Source organism: Zootermopsis nevadensis, unplaced genomic scaffold, assembly GCF_977971745.1.
Source record: "Zootermopsis nevadensis isolate Lab colony 2312 unplaced genomic scaffold, Znev_1.0 Znev_ptg000007l, whole genome shotgun sequence".
In the NCBI taxonomy this organism is placed as follows: Eukaryota; Metazoa; Arthropoda; class Insecta; order Blattodea; family Termopsidae; genus Zootermopsis; species Zootermopsis nevadensis.
Window position 1 is genome coordinate 13,841,425 of NW_028259139.1, and position 17,484 is coordinate 13,858,908.

The 17,484-nt window shown below is 40.8% G+C and overlaps 2 protein-coding genes and 1 long non-coding RNA gene across 3 annotated transcripts; 1 reads left to right on the forward strand and 2 right to left on the reverse strand.

The window, feature by feature from the left end:
• The first annotated feature begins 439 nt into the window (after positions 1-439).
• On the forward strand, positions 440-8,364 carry LOC147874623 (uncharacterized). Its single transcript, XR_015533946.1, has 2 exons — positions 440-559; positions 8,041-8,364. It is a non-coding gene; the product is annotated as an uncharacterized LOC147874623 (long non-coding RNA).
• On the reverse strand, positions 3,263-8,202 carry LOC147874624 (kelch-like protein 23). Its single transcript, XM_087344378.1, has 4 exons — positions 8,052-8,202; positions 6,995-7,153; positions 5,830-6,031; positions 3,263-4,367 (listed from the first exon to the last, which is right to left on the reverse strand). Exons 2-4 carry the CDS (start codon positions 7,053-7,055, stop codon positions 4,265-4,267), a joined length of 366 nt encoding a protein of 121 aa, XP_087200504.1. The 5' UTR covers positions 7,056-7,153; positions 8,052-8,202; the 3' UTR covers positions 3,263-4,264.
• Positions 8,365-8,527: 163 nt separating the features above from the next.
• LOC147874625 (kelch-like protein 10) lies at positions 8,528-17,042 on the reverse strand. The gene is made up of 6 exons (XM_087344377.1): positions 16,867-17,042; positions 14,445-14,626; positions 13,039-13,290; positions 11,456-11,735; positions 9,555-9,794; positions 8,528-8,707 (listed from the first exon to the last, which is right to left on the reverse strand). Exons 2-6 carry the CDS (start codon positions 14,621-14,623, stop codon positions 8,534-8,536), a joined length of 1,125 nt encoding a protein of 374 aa, XP_087200503.1. The 5' UTR covers positions 14,624-14,626; positions 16,867-17,042; the 3' UTR covers positions 8,528-8,533.
• Between the last annotated feature and the right edge of the window lie 442 nt (positions 17,043-17,484).

Here is a 17,484-nt window from a genome sequence, read left to right on the forward strand (position 1 = left end):
TATAAAAGCTCATTATATCAATATCTTTCAGTTTTCATTAAACGGTTTATGATTTTATGGGCATTAAGCTGACACTGAAAAGTGCATATGTTTATATGTGAAGCATCACACTGTCATACAGAGATTGCTGAAATGATGTCTCCAATTGACCACTGACATAATACAACAAAATGCATACTCACTTTTACTCTAAAGTTAGGTCAAGTTACTCCGGGACACAAAGTACTTAATGATATCAGGATTTGAAAATTTCTTATTGTATATGACATCAAAACCATTCGCATTTCTTGTTAGGAAAACAGTGTAATTGACAAATGTCTAGGTTAGGGTAAACTGTGCGTGGTGGCGGTGGTAGGGGGATATTGGTAACACTCGAGTAAAGGGCGAGGAGGAGAGTGATGTTGGGGAGTACCAACATGACGTAGTTGCAGGAGGGTTAGTTGACTCCTTGATTTCGTGCATCAAAGAGGCCAAAAACAAGTGATAGGTGGAGGACAGATCGGGCAGGTGGAGACGACAAAGTGGTCAGACCGGAGAAGATGCCGAGTATATTTCAAAGGTACGATTTAACAAATGAATTCGGGAAGTAACTGAGACACAGAACGTTATTAATGCAGCTATAAAGTAAGAAAGTGCATTGCCAAAACTTAATAAGATAAGGAAAAAATGTTTGGAACACAAACTGCGAGGAGAAGTGAAAAATCAGTTGTCTAGGAAATGCAAATGAAAGGCTAAACTGTTTATAAATGTGATTTCTGGATTTTAAGCATGCTTTTTTGTAATCGTGTCTTTATGCTCGAAACCAGATTTGCTTATTTGTTAAACGAGCGTGTTTTAGATCGCAGCCAATACCATGTTAGATGCGCTTAACATGTTTTAGGGAACCAGTTCAATCGTGGAATTTGCTTTTTATTATCTCATAAACGCTAATTTTTCGCGTTTCCGTGTGCTTAACCAGTAGTAAACGATTTAAACACGGTAGTAATATAACCAAGCAGACTTTACCGAAAACTAATTTTAAATTTTGGTAATTTTGACCGGCTGGTGAGTATTCAGATTAATCCATTAATAAATCGTTGTATTAGTGTAGTTACACACAAAATGAAAATGTGCAGTTTTATCAAGGATGGTCGTGCTCTATGTCGTGGGTCGAATGTTGGGGTGACGATTGTCCTGGTTTGTTTTTAATGGCGTTCCGTTGAGAGAGATTGTAAAATCCGTCTTGCATAAATCTGTAGCCACTTATAGAACTCCGATTTAAAATTTTGTTTCAGAGCTTATAGACCCACGGTTATTGGAAACTCTTTTGTATCTGTAATCATGAATAATTTCCAGGTGTTGCCAAACGCCAGTGCATTCTGTCAGATGGTACAATTAGTGATGTGGATGGAAATGAGAGTTGTGCAAATTTACAAAGAGAAACCAATGAATATGATCGTGTGATAGTGATGAATATAATTAAATAAAGCTTTATGACCACAGAGGTAAATTGGCTAACGGTATTTGAGGACATAATTGCTGTTTATTCTGAGAGTCGTATGAACTCTAACCATGGACAAAATTAATGTTACGTTGTTTAAGTAGCTAGCACGTGTAGCTGGCTCTGGGCTTTGAAGGATTAATTAATTATACAGATCACGTTGCCCGAGGCGTGGGTCTTCTCCGTTGAACACTGCGATGTTGGGTTTGAATCCCACCGAAGGTGAGTGCGTGTGTCATCTTCTATATGTGCAGGTCTGCGTGGGTGCCTTGGGGCTGGAAGATCCCCACGTCAAGCAGGACAATCGGTGGATAATTCTCCCGAAAGGCCAGAGGTTTACTTTGTGCAGCTGTAATGCCTAAGTGCTAGCCGTAGTGAATGGGTTATAAATAAACTGCACTGATAATGGGAAATGATTGCTTTGATGTGCGAATAACATCAGAATTCTAGTGATTCACGCACATCGAAGTCGGACAAGTTATTTGTCTGAAATTTCACATCCGTAACAAGAATGATCTCCCCGCACCCTTGAACACTGAAATTGAACGCAGTTGAATAGTTAGCTGCCCTGCTTCGTGGTGGAAGATCCCGGGTTAAAATTTCATTGCGGAGACTGGCTGTTGTGAATGATGAATTTCGTGGTTTTCTTCAGCCCCTCCATGCAAATGTCGCTTCCTTTCATTTGTTCGAACCATTTGACTATATGCATTAATTTCCCTGATGCCACTGATGATGACCTCTTGAGGTCGAAACGCGTATGGCAATATTGTCCATTATAGTGTTAATAGATGTTGGTTTGTTCACTCTATATACTGAAAAATCAGTAATGTAATTTATTTACTTTATTTTAGATGTAGATTATATACTATGTATAACTTGAATTATACACCAGCGATTTTGTGGGTACAAAGTTGAAGAGAATTTATGTCTGAGAGTACGCGAACAAAAAAGGTTGAATACCACTGGTCTACCACAGCGCAAAATCCCAGAAGACAATCGACTCTATCCTCGCCTGACCTTGACATTTCCCTGTTTCATTATCACTTACGTCTAGTTTGTTTAAAGACCGTGAGAATTTGAGGCAGTGAAATCGTCATTCACTTTCTTCGGTGGACAGACAAAGCCTTCACGCGTCATCCACGTGGCTTACTTTTCGAGTTACAAAAGATTGGTTCTCTGAAAACCCAAAAATGGCTGCTTCAGTGTATTCTTATTCACTTAGGTGAAGACAGATGCAAGTAACACTAACACTTCCTATTACTGCGACAGTGTTATTAGTTGCCGGGGGGGGGGGGGGGGTAACAGCTTAAATCTGAAACTCGTACCTCCTTCATATTTCTGTCGATTACATAAAGGTTGCGTTAATGACCGGGTAATTTAATGGGAAACATTGCATTGTGATATTTCTTTCAAGACGCAGAATAACTTTACGATGGATTGAGATGATGAGACGACAGCAACTGTTATAGAATCGTGTTTAATGGCGGACTCTTAATATAAGCGGTGTTGAAATTTCTAGTTACGTCACTATATTTGTAACTATTACTTTAGTCTCTACTATAATATTGCTAACGAAAAAACAGACGAACTAGATAGCTTAGGAAATCCGAAGGTTCATCACCGAATTAACCAAAGCCCTCCATCGGACCCTGACCTGGGCCAACAAAATCCAGATTCTTTCAACTCCTATCTCCCATAGATCCCGCCCGAGATTATCATCCCATCTACGTCTAGGTCTCCCCAGCAGTCTCTTCCCCTCAGGCTTCCCAACCAATACCTCTTGCCCCATCCATGCGCGCTACATGCCCTGCCCATCGCATTATTCCTGACTTACTCTTTCATATGCAAAAAAACACGTTGTGATATCTCATATTATTTTTATTAAGTGTTAAAATTGTAAAGATAATTATGGGACACGATGCATAATATTTGATATGCCTTATTTAATCCAAATTTATTGATTTTATTAATTTTGGCTTTATTAATTTATTGAATTGATATGGAGTGGCGACACTCAGTCGCTTGAACATCTTTCTGCCAGTTCCCATCGGCGAGCGCGCTACATAGGATCACTATCGTTTCGCAGCTACCCTGAGGATGAGAGCAGAGATGGCTCTCGTAACGTTGGAGGAAGAAATGGTTCATTCATCCACCAGACGTGGCTTGTTGCCCGAGAGTCTTTTATCAATTAAGGTCGCCGCGAAAACTTCACTTTATACATCTTTCTTCCAGACTTTCCGTCTAGCGACGACATGACATTCACAAAGCTTTCGCATTCGTAAAAGCTGTTTACGAGGCGAAAACTTAATTCTTTCCGGATGTGAAATGACGGTTGCCTTAAGAAAACATCCCGGTAATGTGACACGTCGGCAATCGTCGACAAAGTTATTTTAAACAGGCAAAGAACAACCTAATCTAACCTAACTTAACAATAAGTATTTATGATAGGGTCACTTGCAGTGGCAGCCCCTATAATTTTTCAAAAATAAAAAAAAATATTTTTTTTTGTTTATATAATTTGTAACACTTTATTTCTTACATATCATTATTTCAATATTACCCCTTACGTTGTCATTATCCACTAATCGGCTGAACTGACAGTAAGTCCACGGGCGAGGAGTGCGAAGCAGAACGGAGCTATCATCCGGCTGCAAAGATTTCAGCGCCGCTAGCCGTTCAAAAGTACCGAGCGAGGCTTGAGGTGGAGTGAGGGGCAGCTCACTGTTACAGTACGTATCGGGGCTGCAGTCCCCGCAGCCGGCTTATAGTAAACACGCCTGCCCGTTACCACGTGTGTTTGTAGGAGTAATCGCTTGCGTTCGGTAGGTTCTCGATTACACAAGTCGACATCTGGGATCTATAAACATTCATGTCTGCCGCCAGGTACCTGCAATTTGAAATATTAAAAGTAAAAACAAACCCTCTTGTGTCATCCATAAGTATTATCTACACTCAAGAGAATTTTTTTCACATTTCGCAAACACAGTTGCAGAAAATGTGTAGCTCAAAATGAGATGATGTAACTCACGAAGGAATGTGTCTTCTACCACAAATTATTCATTTAATATAAATTTAATAGAAATGTAATTTCAATGTCAGTGCACTTATGTCAAGAAATTATCCATTTTCTTAATATATATACTTTTTTCCTTTAGGGTTCTAAAGTATCAGATATTTCTGTGTAGAATAGGTATAGAAGAATTATCCATGTCTGATGGGCTGGCTCTGTCTTTGGTTAGAAAGGAAAACTGCTTGAAGCTAAGGGCACAAGCTTAAACCGAAATGTCGTTGCTTGTATTTTGTTTCCAGACAACTTTAACAAAAATTCCTCCAATGGGACTTCAGATCACGATTCTCACACCATATTTCAGAACAGTTCCCCGTGATCTGTTTTACTCATATACGCATAGAACACCGGCCTACGTGCTATTATAACACAATACATTTTATTACATCAAAATGGAGGGAGAGGTTATGAATATTTTAAAACGCTGTCAAATGACGTTCAGCGGTACATATGTTTGGTGTACTTCATCAAGCCATTACCTTCGGTCAGAATAATAAATTTAATCACACACTTTCTTTGAAGAGAAAAGCGTGTTTTGTTTGAGACATGCGCCCATGACAGTATATCCCTCTTTTAGCAATATATTTTCAAAAATCTTTTTGTCCCACCAAAAGTAGTTCTGGGGAAGTTCTGCTGGATATAAAACAGACAATAACCTAAACCAAATTAATTTCAGTTCGATTTCTGGCTCTTGCACATTCGAGTATGAAGAAAACTTTGTTCTGGGATGTTTTAGAGCTGCTTACTCACACAGTCAACAGATGGCAGGAGACTGCGTGGTCAAACACGCCAAGAGCCAGCCTTTTCCAAATAACCATCCATCAAAAACCTGAACATGAGACTGATAGGTGTCGTTAACACTTTGATGAAAGCCGAAGATTATGGAGATGCTGATGAGCTGAACGCCAGAAACTTCCTGCCCAAGAGAGTACCCCGATCAAAGAAACTTAGTCAAAGAGCTTCTTATTAACGCAGTTACAGCTTACGTCTGATTAGCATTACCTAGTCATTCGCCCTCTGCTTTAACGATTCAGCTTGACCGCAACATCGCCCTGTCTGCTTTCATTCTACCCCCTTCCTCTCACCCATTTCTCGCGTTGTATTCAAGGCCCTAAGTAAGCTGTAAGAACCTCCGAAACGTCGGTCAGTTTCTACGACACTACACGGCGCAGCATCAGGAATATCGCGGTTATTTTGACCGGAAATGATTCACTTCCTAGCGCTTTTCGAAAGTAACAGTCTGTGATTATACAGCCCTGACCAATCAAACAAAGAAACAAACCATTGATTTTCCTTGTCATTAAAATATGCGACGTGGAAGAAGTTCTTCTTATAATGTGTACCGATGACAAAGATTGTGTCGTCCATCACTTCTGCGTTGAGTTTATATGAATGGAAGTTCATGTCAGGGATCTCTGTCCACATGTCTTCTGCAGGGTCGTACTTTTCGGTACTGAGCTTGGATGATATCCTGTTGCGTCCTCCTGCCCACACACACACATTCCGTAATAGGTCACAGTATATAAAAAAAAAGCTGCCAAACGAAACTTATTCTAACCCCATTCAGTTAGAACCAACTTGACATTTATTACTCTGTCACCTGGCCACGAAATATTTAGCCTTTATGGAACCGTAAGAGTCATTACCTTATTCACAAATGTCGGTAGTTGAACCCTTCCCACATACTCTAGTTCTATAAAACATTTTAATATTATCCTTCCTTCTACGCCTATGTATCACATGTGTTATGTTACCTTCAAGATTACCAATTATAACTTTCTAGATATGGTCTATGTATTTCTCGTATCTTCAATGCTTCACACTCCGTCCGTCTTACCCAAAGGACTTTATGCTCTTAAAATTTGTAATTCCGTAAACGGAAAGAATGAATGAAATACAACGAAGAAAACTGATTCCCTTTTGCAGTGTTAATATTAGTACCAGGAACGAAATTGAGGATCGAATAGCTGCAATATTCCTTTCGTACTTGTGGCATCAGGAAATTGCGCCTGACATCTGTTTACTGCTTCATACAACTGCGTGCGAAAATATTGTTGAACAACAACAACAACAACAACACAAGATGCACTGTTCAAAACGGCATTGCTCAAACAATTGAATGCGAAGAGACTGCTTTAAACCACCGGCTTTTCGGGGATAACGGCACGACAAAGTGAAATTTCCTTGCTACAAGAACAAAATATTTACCTTTAAAACTGGGACTGTCTGACAAATGGGGCATACGTTAGTTCAGATGCCACAAGAGATTATGCGTTGTTAGTTAGTGGTCTTTATGGAGAACGTAATCGAAACCACGAATCGGGGTTAAAAATATTGACAAATTAACTCTGTAGTGACAGGAGAAAATGCTATTCATAAAATCTCAGTCACTCTAAAAAAACACAATAGCAAGTTCTGTAAGGATAGAGGAGCATCAGAGTTCTCACCTATGGCGTACAGACAGCCGTGAAACGCAACGCAAGAAAAAAACGTACGTCGACAAAGCATTGGCGCAACGAACGTCCACTGGTCGGTGTCCGGGTCATAAACTTCCACCGAGCTTAGATAACCGAGATAATTATCTCCACCAGCGATGTATATTTTGTCTGAAAAACAAATTAGCTCTATGACACGAACTGTACACATATTTGGTGTAGGCAGAGGCTTTATATCGGGTCATGCAGAGCACAAACATGGGGCAATCAAACTTAAATTTGTAAATCTATTAATGATATTGTATTTAATGTCCCCCTTCATATGACAGAAACTGCACAGACACGGCTGTCTCTGTTCATCTGTTTCGTTATTTCGATTGCAGACCATCAGCGAGCCAAAAGAAACGAGTTTAACTGATAAAATTTAGTATAAACAGCATAAAGTGCTTAAATTAGTGCAAGGTGGAAACGATGGTAAGCTACATCTTCTGTGAAACGAATTTTATTAAATTTGGTACCAGAGATGAGCGGTACGAGCTGCCAAGCGGTGCTCTACAATTATAATGTAAAGTGCTGTTTGCACGAGATTATTAACTGTCTCAAAAACATATTACATCTGTATTATATGAGAGCCAGTTTGATAGTTTGATTGTTGTTTGCATTCACTCCTAGTGTATTTTATACAATATAAAGGCAGAAGACGATGCACAGGGACAGCTTAAAAGAGCAGAGGAAACCATCACACACTCAGAACTTCAAATCGTTGCAGTCTGTGAAATAACGTAGTACGTAGCACTGATAAAAGTAAGTGATAATAAAACAATATGGAACAATGGAGTGAGGGAAACTAAGTTAAAGAGCGAAGAGGAATGCCTTGATGACGAAGGCAAAAAGTTCGTCTGAAACGTCGGCAGAAGCTAAACGACTGCCATCCTCGAACATGCCACCATGAGAACCTCAAATCCTGCAATTACTTCAACAGTTCTTACGTTGTTACACGCGGACAGACAGACAGACGCCTCGCCTCTTGCACTAATTCATACATTTCTGTTTCACAGCATTTACGTACCATTCAGCACAGCCGCACTTGCACTGGATCGCTCTCTTTTCAAATAAGCGATCCACGACCAATGGTCCGTCTCGCAGTCGTATCTTTCAGCCGTGCTGTGATCCCGACCACCATCACAACCGCCCACAGCGTACACTGAACCTCGCAGAACTGCCACACTTAAATAGCGTCTGAAACGATAAAAGTACACGCTCTGCTATGCTCATTTATTTCTGATGGATATACATTTCCTCTCGCAGACCACAATTTTTCGATCGTCATTGTTAAATAATAATTCAGATGAATTAAAAGCATAATGTATTCTTAAAACCAACTTTGTAGCAAATGTCCTTCTACCTGTTCACACTTTGCACGATGCTCCTGTATGTGAGTGGTACAATTTTACAGCCGCTGCCCACATTTATATCTTGATTAACGGAGAGACTATCAGCTTTTGAAGAAGGGCTCTGTGCCACGGAGTTCCTTAGTTACCAAGCTGCATCTTACCTGCATACATTCATTGGCGCCACCTCGCGCCATGTCTTCGTAACAGCGTTGAAACAGAGACATGATCTTAAATCTTTAGAGCCTTCTTCACCACCGATGACGTAAATGTCGAAACCGACTACAGCCGTGCCATGGTGGACTCGCCGACCGATCGAGTCGAAACCCTCCACCTGCAAGAACGACAGGTTATGGCTTCTTGTTACTTTGCCTCATTTGGTCTACTGATGTGAAGTCCATACATTAGAGTCCAAGCGACCAACCACCGGAGCAGAGGTGCAACCCCCGACAGTTGACCGAAATTGCTACACCGTGGTGGGTGGCACTCGACAAAGACCGTGAGAAATTAACTTGGAGCAATCGTGGAATTAAGAGAGGCGGAGGAAACAGGAAGATCCCGAAGAGAAACTTCAACATTACCAGTGCCCTCTTCAAGTTGGATAGACAAATGTAGAATTAACTTCTAATCAACAGCTGACATATCAGGTTCGTACGATGGTAGAGACAGATGTTGGTGTTTTGGGTTTTATCGACGCAAAGCTGGAGGCGGTATGTCCCCCACCCCACCCCAAACAGTGTGCCTCCTAATTCACGAGGCGTTACCACGCAGATGGCCAACATCGACAATGATCAGTACCTCATTTATTGCATTGAAATCCACACTGACGATCAACGATGATTTCGTTTCATGTCTAAAATCAGCAGACAGGTTACCATGACAGATGACGTCGGACGCTTATTGTAAGTGGTATTTTAGGCAACTTTCGTGGATTCCTATTAGAATTTACATTTTACATGAGAATCAGCATTTAATTTATTTATTCATGTATTTGAAGCTTCTCTTAAAAAAGGGTTCACTGCAATGGAAATAAATGAAAACGAAAAATAGGAAAAGAAGTACTTGTGATTAAACCCAAATAAACAATTACTTAGTAAAAATAAGCAAAATGTAGGAAAAGTAGTATTTCTCGGGGCGTCATTTAACAGGTCACGGTAAGAGTAGAAATGCGTTCAACTCACCACACTCCACCGGTTTGCTCGTACGTCGTACGCTTCGATCACATCTGACGGGATTCCGTTGTGAAACCCACCAATAGCAAAAAGAATGTCCTGTGGGATTCGTGGGTAGGCAAATCTTGGTGTCACGAATTCCTTGTCTTTTTTCTTTGTCATCATTTCTGAGTCGTGAAGAAACGCGAGCGTCTCCGAGATCAATGGTCTGCACCCCTCATTTTCCATCACGTAAGGGTGATTTGATACCTGATAAACAGTTCAATGTGGACCTTATAGACTTTTAGGAAGGGATGCCTTGAATCATTGCAGAGGAGACAAGAAATGCACACATAATTTGTTTGAAAACTAACCGAAACAGATATGGAATATACAGGTTAAAATGTTTCTTCATTTATGTAATGACGCTCATCACAAATGCACAGGATGTGGAGAGCAAAGCAAAGTTATATCGAGAAATGTTTCGACAAAATTAAATAGTTCAATAATGGTTGCATTTTGAGTTACCTTCAAAATTGTAAACTATTTCTCGTCTCTCTAGTGCGAGACGCACGCTGCGAACACCACATTCTTTTTGAATCTATAACTTTAATTAATCTTCATAATTACGTAGCATCGAAAAAAATTATGACAAATAGTTGCTTCGAGTTTCAAGGGAGGCAACCTGCTGCATGTTGATGGTTGGGTTGAAGGTCCGTCAACACAACAGCGTGTGATTATGGGCTCCATGTCTATTAAGATCCATTGCATGTTTCGACCTTAATTGGTCATCATCAGGTGTTTTTCTTTAAGTGTTCGAAACTAGTAGATATGAATGCTAAATTATAAAGACATTTGAAGCAGATAACATTTTCATGGATCCGTGCAATTGTTTCACACGTATTCGTAAGAGGAAAGTAGCTGAAATCACAGGACATTTGACCTAGAGTAGAAACTTTTTTTCTCTCTTGTTAAAGCACGTATTGAAATGGAAGAAATAATATCTTAAGTTTCATGGCTGCTTCGTGAGACGACTGTTGAAATATTGGAATGTTCAAGCTGTCTATGAGTTTGAAACCCTTAGAGTAATTTACTCTTGGAGGTAGAACGAAGCTTTCTTGATGCAATTTTCGGATGTCTGTTGTCCCTATGTAGTCAATCACCTGAGGATTATCATGCTGAAGTGACCTCGGGTTGACTATGTACATCGCCGGAGATGCGTGAAATTATTATAGCAGCTGAGATACGTTTCGTATGGCAGTAGGATCTGAGCCAGAAGACGTGAGTTATCTGCTGGATGATTTTACTAATCAAGCAGAGTGAACGTTTGAATGTTGTTAACAGTGGGATGCTGTAGTTGAACTGAAACACGTAATGGATCTTAATAAACTCTGTGACTGTAATAAAAGATTGGCGCGCAGACAGACGGACGGACGGATTAACGGACACATACAGACGATGAATAAAGACGATTATTAACTCCAACCACATCTCTGCACAAAAGGACGAATCGAATATTTGTTTTGAACATACACACACACCCACACATGCGAGCGTGTTAGAATACCAGCGCCATTCCACAGGTAGTTTTCGTAACCATGGAAACTAAGATAATCTGGGAATTTTTTCGCAGCAAATTTTGCGCGGAATAAAGCATTAAAATCATAGTGTAATTTTGACGTTGTTATTGTAAGATTTTAACCAGAATTGGAATATGTCAACAGATTCTGTTAAAGCTCATCAGTATTAAATCTAATGAACATCCATTTAGACGGTGTCGAGCTGGATCTGCGGACAGACAGACGGGCTTACACGTAGTGACGTAAATGGCTCACGATTTGCATTAATTACTTACGAACACGTGTGAATATGGAATTGAAAATGTGGACTTCAATTCCCATAAACATCCACGATTTCAGAGGCATACTGACCTTCTCCTTGAAAAACTTTGCCTCAATTAGTCCCAGTCTGACGCCCTTTAAAAGGCCTACGATGTGGCGTTTCCTGTTGTCCGGGTCGTGGTTGATCCACCGGAGAATGCACTCCCACACAACTTTCTCGTCCTTCACGTTCAGGTCCTTGGTCTCGATTATCGCTTGTAGCTCATCTACATCCAGTTCTAGTACTTCTTCGCTCTCCTGAGACACTTCCACGAAGTGGCGCAGAACGAAGCGACGAGCTTGAGTCTCAAGTTTGGCGCAGAATTGAAACCTGCGACAGCGAGGGTAAAAGCGGACTCAGAATCGAATTCATTTGAACTCTGGCACATTGAAACACTGAAGCAAGAACTGGATTCTCAAGCATTTGCACACCACAGTATTTCACCTCCAGTTTTTACCTTAGCCCTTTGAGACTGAGAGCAGACAAGTGGAGAGGCAACTGTGAGAGACGCTCCGTGTAACCGGGGCAAAATTGAAGGTTTTTGTCCATGAAGGTTCCCAGGCAATGCCCGCTCGTCCTCGTGATAAAGTTATAGGTTGAAACAAGGGCTTGGCGTACGTAAGTGAAGAAGGCAGTGAGACGACAAGCGTAGAATTTAGAATTCAGGCATTAACATTGGCGAAAGGACGTTGTGTTAACTGTGTGTGTTAATTCAGTGAAACCTCGTTTAACCGGACTACGTGGAGGTGACCACGGGTCGGATAAGCCTACAAGTCGGATGACCGAGGGAAAGGAGACGGCAAAAGAATCACTCGTGAGAGCTGTTCGAGGAAGTCTCTATATTAAAATAGTGAACTTATCAGTCATTCTGACCATTACATGAAGTGGACGTTCTGGTGTGATTCTGCCGATGTCAGTTGATTCGCTTAATATGTTTTCCTGAACAAGGAAGGTAGGGATTCAGCTTCTACGGGAATCAGCAGGTTGTTTTTTGTCTTTGCCCGATAATAACCAATTCCCTAAATGTCCTGAAGTGTTCACAATAGTCAGCAAAATCAGGGTGTGAGGTTAGATCAATGAACTGTGCCGCGTGGACATTTCTTTACACACTTCAGCCGGTAGAAACCGATCACAACCGATCTGGTTGAAATTCGGTCGCTTAATGAGGGAATCGGATAATCGAGGGTCGGTTAACAGAGGTTTTGCTGTATGCAGAAAGATGTGGGGCTGAATGTTGACATTGATATTGGGAGAATTATGTAGGAAGCAAGGAATGCCGCAGAGAAAGAAAGAGAGAAAGAAAGAAATAAAGAAGAAAAGGAATTCGAGAGGAAGACAGATTTAATTATGACCCTACAATATTTCGTGATTAACGTTCTACGTGGTGAAATTAGTCATCTGCTGGTCTTAATGACGACCAATACATACGCAGTTAAATCAAAACATTTATATTACAGGCACATTAATTATAACCTGCAAGCAGCCCTGACCTACAACGAATTATAATTTGCCCAGTCCTCAGTCACAGGTTTTAAACTCCGACCCGGCACTCGGCTGCTCTGTTGGGTAAAGCTGCCTCGATCCTGCGACGAATGCTGGCGTCTCAGCGAATGACAAATGAACATTAATTTACCTTTCTAAACGCATGATGCTGATACAGTTGTCGACGTCTGTCGCGTCTTTGAGGAAGTCGCAGCAGAGTTTAGGAAGGTCCGGAATACACAAGTAATCGGCCGCCACGAGCAGCTCACATGCGTTGTCGGAGCGGATGTCCACTTTGCGATAATAAACATATTCCATTATCTGGGTCATCATTTCTGAGCTGATTCCGCGGAGGAGAAAATCAGTCTCCTCACTGGTGTGCAGTGTTGTCGTGAAGAGGGCCCTGAAACGTCATAAAGCAGTCCTTAATTCAGACCGATTTCGAGAAACGGCGAGCAGAAAATTACAAATCATGCGCATAAACTTTAAGTTTTTATAACTCACGTAGCCAAATAAAAGTATCCTTTTGTCAATGTGGTGGATGAGAGATATCTGAGGTTATAACAACTACTGCAGAAATTTTGAAGCCAAGCCACAAATTAACACAATTGTTTCAACATACATCGCAGGCTGTACATTCCACTGATTAATCAGTTCGTAATATGAAATCGATTTGTTCTGTCAAAACATTTTCCCGACAATAAACTTAAATGAAAAGCCGATGTTTCTACGCGGCTTTTAAAAAGTGATCTCCAACAAGCAAACAATTTCCTATTACAAAGTAAAGGCTTTACGTTGCAAGACAAAGAGAAAGATTTGATTGTCGGAAAACTGAAAGAGAGGCACAGCTTGTAACATGACGTAAGAAACGTCTGTTGGAAAACAGAAACAATGTTTCAAGGGTCTAATTCATTTCTCGTTTCAACAGATCACCGCATCCTTATTTAAAACACAAGCAGATTAACGTATGCACAAATTCTCGAACGATTCTCTCCTCACAATGAAACATTTCTCGCGAAGTTCTTTGTTACAGTTCCTTATATTTCAGGCAGAGCAACGCACAGCAACTTTCAATGTTCCGGACACTGGCGTGACAAAGGTGCATTACCAACTTCCTTCCGGACATTTTCGGTCGTCTTTATTTATTAAAATCAAGACGATTTGGAAATGGATTGTAATTCTACTTTCAGATCGATTGACTGTCACCTTGGTACACTCGCACTTAAAAATTAGTACAAAAGGCCATTTACGTCTTCAGGGAAGTGGCGACGTGTTTTCTCGTAGAAATTATCGGACGTTTCAGAGGTGCTTACTGCCTCCATCATCAAGAAAAGAAGACAGTAATTACGCCTAAAATACCACTCAGTTTCTACGCCGCAACGTCCAGAAGACATTAGTCTTCTTCCTCGCTTCCATGAAATTTAATAACAAAAGACAATTGGCAATATAAAAACACAGGTTCCTGCAACAAAGGGGGTATAACATTTCACATACGAATTGACGTCTATTGTGTTCTTATTTCACATGTTAATCAACCAAGTCAGTACATAAACAAACCTGAAATATTCACTACGCATCGAGAGAACCATTCTGTGGACTGGAAAGACGCCGCCATCCTCCAACCTCAACACCGCGTCACAGACGTGGTTTTTCTCTCTCAGATCGTTCAGAGGGACCGATGCTTCGGTGCACTTCGAACCGTCGTGAAAAAGGCTGCTACTTAGGTTTAACTCCATCTCCTGAAAAGACAGTCCATCGCTGTTACAGGTTTTTCCTCATACTGACGCGTGTGCACATCAACTGAGATGGAACACGGTACTGAGAATAATATCTGGGCCTGCGAGAGAGTTACTGACAAGGGAAGGGTGAAAATTGCGTAATATGGAGCTTTATAGAACTTGTTATTGTTTCATAAAGGGCGAGGCATTTGATTACCTAGGCTACTGTTAGATTCTCAAGCTCGACTTGGGCTCCATGGACTCAGTTTGTTTCTTTGTTATAGAAATGCCTGTTGAGATTCAATACAAAATGACAAAGCTCTAAATGCGACATATAACTAACAAACTAACCACTTAGACGGCTTAGGGAACACGAGGTTTCAACACAGAACTAACTAAAGCCCTCCACCGGACCCTGCCCTGGGCCAACAAAATTCAGTCTCCTTCAACTCTTATCGCCCATAGATCCCGTCTGAAATTATCCTTCCATCTACATCTAGGTCTCCCCAGCGGTTTCTTCTCCCCAGTAAGTAAAGAAAGTAAAGTGTCCCGCTATATGCCTATGTAGACCTCGGCACTAGATGGGGGTGAGTGATCAGCATCACGCCCCGGCCGTGCTTTATCCCTGGGAAAGGACCCCGTACCCATTAGACAGGAGGCTGGGTGGGCCACAGAGGCTGGAGGAAAAATCCTCTGCGCTCGTTGGAGATCGAACCCCGATCTCCCAGCCCGTAGCTAGTCACTATACCGACTGAGCTATCCCGGCTCTTCTTCTCCCCAGGCTTTCCAAAAATACCCGGTGCACTCCACATGCCCCGCCCATCCCTCTCTTCTTAACTTACTCTCCCTGAAAATGTGGCTGATATAGGCAATAATAAGTCATGCCGCGTGTTTTTCATTAATAACATCAGGTTAAATCTTCTTACAAGTAAACCATTTAGACATTAAGTATAAAATATCAATGTAATCTGTAAAGTCTTAGATGCTTCTACTCTGGTAAATCGTTTTTAAAAAAATACGACAAAAGTATGCCACAGAAATTATGTGACCTTTGATGCAGGACCAGGCAGTTAACAAATAAATTTTGGAAAAAGAAGCTATGCCTTTTCATAACCATAAAATTTTCTAGTTCTTCTCTCTCTCGCTCTGTAGAACTAAAAGTTCTTAAGAGCTTACATGATTAAGGACTTTTATATACACTAAAAGCACAAAATGTAATTTAAATTTATCAAATGAACGCGAGAATTACAGTTGGGAACAGTCACAAAAGCTGTTCGTTGTTCTACCACATGCGTAGATCCAGCCTACATCACGCTACTCACACACTGGAAAGATCAAGATATTCTATGAAAAGTCGAGTGGGACTCGGCTTGTCAAAAAGTAGCCCACTTTCTTTACTGAACCGGAAGGTTCGTGTTCAAAAAGCGCCCGCCTCCGGGGTCTATCCTGAGCCAGTTGCATCCAGTTCGCTCTATCGAGTCCCATCTTCCTAAGGTTCATCTTAATATTATCCTCCCACCTACGCCGAGGTCTTCCCAGAGGTCTCCTCCCTTCAGGCCTCTACCCCTCCTCTGCCCACCTCACCCTGACAACATCGGGTGAGGAAAACAGGCCGTGGAGCTCGTCATGCACTTTTCTCTGTTATCTGTCCCACCCCCGTTTTGGGTCCAAATATCGTCCTCAACACTCTGTTCTCAAAGCCCTCAGTCTATGTTCCTCCCTCATTGTGAAAGACCACGTTTTGCACTCATACGCCACAACTGGCAAAGTTACGCTTTGGTTCATTTTAATCTTAATTTTCTTTTGGTATGAGACCGGAGGAAAAAAAGATTTGCACTCAGGTATTCCCCGGATTTAATCTGCTGTTGTAGAGAGATAGTAAGAGGGAGATTCGTCGATAATTAGGCTCATAAAACCCAAATAAAAATTTCTCACAGTTCCCTAAAACGCTTTAATAATGTCGATGTATCAAGAGATGTGAAGTGTTAGAATATATACCCCACTTCTTAGCATCCATATATTTTTATTAAGATTCTGGGCTACTAAACACGTTTTATTCCTTTAAAAGTGTAAAATGTTAATTGCCTACTGGAATATTATTTTACTATCTATGATGCCGTGAACAAACAGAAGCCAACCTAATATTGCCTGAAATTGTGTTAGAAAGACGACAAGCCTAATTCTTTTACAAGAGTTCATAAATGTAGATGAAAACACGTAAATGTCATGAACAATTATAATAATAAATAGGAATCCCTTACCTCAAATTTGTTCAATGGTAAGATACCACGATGTCCGCTGGAAAGACTGGAGGATAGTATCACAGATTTCTTAATAACTCTTATATAAGAAAAGTACTTGTGATATTCTAAAAAGTTTTTAACAGCACAAAATTATCTAGTCTACGACACACTTCTTCTACAAGCGATTCACAGCTCAGTTCTTTCCACACTGACGAAAGCGGACGGCAATACAACAATGCCGTCGAAAACTGTGACGTAACAATTAGTAAAGGAATCGAGTGCAACACGGTTTATTCAGGCAATTATACTGCATGTATAAGAAATGAATAAAGAGCCTTATGGCATGCTCAACCAACATTGTTGCAGGTGTGGGTTGGAAATCCGAATACATTTTCTTACATTGTTGTAGACGCAGGTATTAACATAAAAGCTTACCATTGTCGGTCCATATTTACACATTGTTGGTAGTTGAGAAAATATAAAGAGAATTACTCTAACTTATAATTTGGTTACATTTAATCATAAATGTAAGAAGTCAATAATTAATACTAAGTACTTCAATATAAGAAGAGAACACTTGCGGGACGCACGTTTCGCAGTTCTGGCGTAGACAATGGTGGTGTAATCGCCTCTGAA